Here is a 5,476-nt window from a genome sequence, read left to right as displayed (position 1 = left end):
TTACTATAGCTTAGTCCCCTGGGGCTATATGTGCATTTATTAGATACAGATTAGTTAAATAAAATATGGAACTATGCAGTTCTGTATCACACACACAACAGATTAGAAAAGAGGCATATATTCCAAATATGACTTTTTAATTAAAGAATTGTATCTTACCATAAAGCTCAGAAAAATGTAATCTCCACCAAAAGGACCTAGAGCTACCTAGGCCAAAGGAATAGATAATGACGAGGCAGTTTGAATTTCACAGTATTGCAAGTCATAGCTATTAGTGCAAAATGGCCATAGTCAGTGCCATACAAAATCTAAACATATAAAGACAAAATAATGTAACATAAAACATATAAATACAAATAAATATGTTCTAAAATGAAAAAGCAAGGTAAGTCTTATAAAAACAAAATAAATTATATAAAATATAATAAATATAACATCCAAACCAAGAGGCAGCTATAAGAAAAAATTAAATAAATTGACACTGTCAATCAATGCAAATAAATAACCTATATAAAGTACACAACAATTACATTTCCCCAAAAGTCCAGTAAAGCCTAACTGTTTTACTTTTTTAAAACATTGCAATGACCCATTTTTCAGTTGGACTGGGCTAGCATTTATTTTTCTAGAAAAGCCCACACACAGTCTAAATCACTTGTGCATTCCAAGTCCTCCTCTTTCCTTGCTTTACTCCTAGTGTCATCAGCTGCTCTCCGTCCTTTTGCAAGCCATGACTGAACATAGGGGATTGGATTGAATCTCTTAAATGGTGGACCAACAAGATTTAAAAACATTAAAGAAGATATTGTTTCAGTCAGCAATGATGCTCTTGTAGATGTGCAAATAAGATTCATTTGAGAAAAGCCCCGCTCACATTCTGCAGTACTGATAGCAATAGTGTGCAAAGCCATCAAAAGCTCCTTGAACTGCCTTTTAATTTCTTTTCCTCCAGATTCTTTATACTCTCTGTACGCACGTATGGTTTCTCGGCTGGCAATGTTGAATCTTTTACACAGAGACTCAATGTCACTTTCACCATAAAGAACAGGTAGCTCATCAGGCCAGTACTGTTTGTATAAAACTTTCACTTCGTTAATCAGTGTATCATAGTCAGCCTTTTTGTCAGCAGAATTAGTACCACCTGTAGACAACAAACGATTTCTCAGATTTTCTGCAAGGCTACGAAAAAACTGTCCCTGTTCAATGATTTTGTCAGTGGTCTTTCCTTTGTGCAGCATCACACCCTGGAATATATTTTCTTCCATTGCCTTTTTACACTGTGAGAAATGCTTTCCTTGCCTGTCTACCATTGCCTCAAACACTGCTATTTGCCGACAAATAGCTCGATGGGCATCAATGATTGTAGAATCACGTTTCTGTAACTCGAGTGATAACTCTGATAACTCCTGAAGAGCATCATACATGAGGCCAAGATTAGCAACAAACTGGATAGATGATAATCGCCTTCCTAGGCCGGTGTAAATATCTCGATTAGAACTGTCACGGGAAGCATCAACAGCTGAACTAGTAAAATGCTTGTAGAGAGCAGGATAAGCATTCCAAACAGCCTCTACTGTTCTAAAGCTTGATGCAACCCAACGAGTATCTAACACTCTACCTATTCTGCAGAGCTGAATGTCAAGAACTTCTGCACACTCCTTTAGCTCCAAACGGTTTTTAACAGATGTGGCAAACAAAGAATATAGCTTGTCAAGTAAGTTTTTGAAGTGATTTGTAGCGCCAATATCTTTCATGACATCATGAACGGCAAGTTCCAGGCGATGTGCTGAGCAGTGCCAGGCTACAATATTGGGAGAGATTTTTTCTTGCAACCTCTTTACAACACCACTGTGACGGCCAAACATTACTGAAGCTCCATCACAGGCAACTGAAACCAGGCATTTGGAGAGAAAGTCCTCACTTATATTAATAGGATCTTTTTTTAGAGCAGACAGTAAACTACTTACTATGCCGTCAGCTGACAAATCACTCAGCTCAATGAGGTCAACAAAAATATTAGCTGGGGAGTCCATGCCAGGTAGCTGCATTCGCATGTACACAATTAAAGAACTTTTCCTATTTAACGCAGTGCCTTCATCTAGTAAAATACTTATTTTTGGGGAAAGTTCAATAATTTGAGCAAATATCTTCCTCTTCATTTCTGAGGATATGTGGCGTTGTATGTTTGAGCAAGCTACATTGGAGTGCAAAATTCGACCCATATCCAGTCCATTTAACTGGTGGCAGTCTATCTCTGTTTCAAAACCATACGCTGGCCTGTTCCGTTTTGCTTCCTTATAAGCTACACAGAATATTCTGGATGTTGATGACATTTGTAAAGATTGAGCTTTTGCAGTTACTTGCAATAAAGAATCTTTTTTTGCATTTTCTAAGATTTTTAAAGTTGCAACATGAGCCTTGCTTTGTGCATGTTCTCCAATCTTTTTTCTCAATGATTTTTGCTGTTGTTGTAGATTTGTGCCATATGCCTTCACAGTACAGTCAGTCCATTCTTTGGACAATTTCATTCCCCTGGATTTCTCAGCACCAAGATCACGGACTTGGCGGCACACAGAACAGCCAAGGTTAGGGCCTTTAACAATTAACCACGGATGCTTGTGTTGGAAATATATCTTTTGATCATGTTTCCAACCTTTAGGAAGAATGCCTTTCCTAAAAACTCTGTCTGAATGTGGTTTCAGCGATAATGTGTCAAATTGTTTGCTAGTGCTTGGAGTTTCCTCTGTCTCAGTAGCAATCTCCACAGCATGATGCTGGTCATCTCGGAGAGGACTATCTTGTGTCTTTTCTTCTGTAGGTGTGATAACACTGCTGCTAGTAGTGGTGTCCCTCTCATCTAGTGCCTTCTCTTGCACTTCATCTTCTGTGTTGTTTCCTTCATCCACCGGAAGTACATGGTCTTTTTTAGCTACTTTATTAGTAGGCTCCCCATCATCTTTGGGCTTAAATTTTGTGAAGTAGCTTGAAATCTTCTTCTGCCCACTGTGTGACATTCTAGGGAAGCAAAGTGAAATAAAACATGCTAGACATGTGCGAAGTGTGATGTCAATTCATCTAAGTAATTACATGCACAATTATTTTTTTTTGCAGTTTGGTCCAAAGAAATGTATGCATCTGCACATATATTACCATCTACAACTGACTACAAGTATAATCCCAATGGATCTTACTTTGCCCACCCAAATTCAGACCTTTTCCAATTCATACGCCTGCCTGCCCTGCAGCACTCACTGAAAAGAGGCACAAAGTCTTTAAAGTTTGCCTCACTTTTAAGCTTGGGCTTCCTGTAGTATGACAACTAAAGCAGGGTAAGGTGGAAGTGTGCAAAGTTAGTTACACACTGTGATTCACAAAAAGTATTCATTCATCGACACTCAAGGCCAGAATGGGAACCCAAAGCAGCCCTGGCAAGTTTTGTTAGACCAGCCCCCATACAGTGCATAGCAAGCAAGCTTAATGACTGCTAGAGATGTTTGCATGGGGGTCATTCTCCCCTCAAGAAAAGTTTTTTGAAAAGAAAAACTAAAATGGTGCACAACATATTTAGCTGTATCAACTTTTCAAATCATAGTAAATTGTACACCTAAATGAGGACCTGCATAGCCACCAAGTCCAGAAAGCATGGTAATCTCACACTTAAGTACTCAGACAACTTGGAAATGTCAGACGAAGGCACCCAGGCCAGAAATCATAGAAACGTCAGACAAAGGCACCAAGCCTCAGGCCAGAAATCGTGGAAACATCACACAAAGGCACCCCGGAAAGAAATGATGGAAACGTCATACAAAGTCAACCAACCAGGCCAGAAAGCATAGAAACATCACACAAAGGCACTCAAGTGACAAAGCATGAAAATGTCAAAGAAAGGCACCCAAGCCAGTGGTGCTGGAAGAATTTCTAGAGTGTTGGTGCTGCCCTCAATGTTACATCACTGAAGAAGTCATAAGATTGTGAAAAAACCAAACGTACACTAAGGACAAACATAGCAAATGAGCCTTGCTCATTCCGGCAGAGGTGGTGAGTGTGTGGTATGTTGCAGTAGATCATTTAGAAGCCCACTGCTTGTTGAGTGATGTTGGTGTACTCAACTGTATGAACCAAAGCTTTCCACAATACTAAACTCACCACCCCAAGTACCTCAACTTCCTGCTCTATCCAGTGCGGAGGTAGAATTCCTGCATATCAGCTGATGCTTTGGACAGTTGAATAGCTACCAGACATCGGTAGTTGTTATTTGTTAATGATATGTATGTAGGCATACTGGCATTGGCATAGTAGCTCAACGAAACAGCTGTAACGATTCAAGATGGCTTGACATAGGTCTTTCAAGCAAAGTGAGCCCTATGAGGAAGAGAAGTTGTATAGGGACCCTACGCCCGCCGTAACATTCGGTATGTTTACTTTGGTACCTTCAGGGCTTGGCCCTTTAACTTAAGGCAATCTCAGGAATGGGCTGGCGAGGTGAGCTGGCATTCTTCGAAATGGGGAAAACGGACTTACTCAGATAATCCAGTAAGCAGATCTGTGCCTTGGGTTAGTTAAAAGAACAGAAAGAATTGCCAGTGCTGATATGGATACTATTTAAACAACTAATGTCCAAGCCTGAACTCAAAAAAATGTATGAACGGGGTGCACTATTTAATAGTTTTTTATTTTAAACAAAATTTAAACCAAGCAGAAAATTTTCATATTTTCATTTACACAGGGACATATTTACAAACAAAATTTAAACCAAGCAGAAAATTTTCATATTTTCATTTACACAGGGACATATTTACAAAAGGACACAAGAAGCTAAGATCGTAATTTGTAAACCATCAATCATACAGGGTTTCACGCATGTCACATCCATTCAAAACACAATCACACCATTCAGGGACAAGGGGAATAAGCAACACGATTAAAAATTGTACACCAAGAAATACTACAAAATCAAACAATAGGCCACTGTCTGCGAAAAACCTTTTTTCAAAGCACAAATAACAAAACAGTTGTGTATTGTACAATCCTATACAAGTTGACAAACAAACAAACTTCTTAATGATAGGAGACAGTATTGTACTAGCGACTAAGGAAAAACAAATCAACTCTTTGTCGCTCTGGCACGCGCCAGAGAGTAGCACCACTTACAACGCCAGTAGACCGGCGGCTGCCGGCTGACCGCACTAGTCGGACTTAAATTTTCTGAACGTGACAAAATTATCAATAGTAGAAAGCCTGATTGATTCCCTAGGCGGTTTGTCCAGCCCCTTCAGAAACTCGGAGCGTTTCCGTCCTCCGTTGTGTAGAATTTAGCCAATCTTCGTTAACGCACCACGCTGGAAAATCCCAGAACGGACGACAAATCTACCGTGAAACATCAAGGCCAGCCCTCATTATTGAAGGAACTTCGTCCGTTGTTCTTCAAGCCCCTGCCGGTCGTCTTGCAAGGACACCAGACATCAAGACCTCTGCT

At 39.8% G+C, this 5,476-nt stretch overlaps 1 protein-coding gene across 1 annotated transcript; it reads right to left on the bottom strand.

The window, feature by feature from the left end:
* Positions 1-617: 617 nt before the first annotated feature.
* LOC147692199 (E3 SUMO-protein ligase KIAA1586-like) lies at positions 618-3,014 on the bottom strand. The gene has a single exon (XM_086939507.1). The coding sequence runs from the start codon at positions 3,012-3,014 to the stop codon at positions 618-620; it is 2,397 nt and encodes a 798-aa protein (XP_086795633.1).
* Between the last annotated feature and the right edge of the window lie 2,462 nt (positions 3,015-5,476).

The sequence above is a fragment of the Lissotriton vulgaris genome, chromosome 9 (genome assembly GCF_964263255.1).
Source record: "Lissotriton vulgaris chromosome 9, aLisVul1.2, whole genome shotgun sequence".
NCBI classification, from domain to species: domain Eukaryota; kingdom Metazoa; phylum Chordata; class Amphibia; order Caudata; family Salamandridae; genus Lissotriton; species Lissotriton vulgaris.
This window is presented reverse-complemented; position numbering and strand designations above follow the sequence as displayed.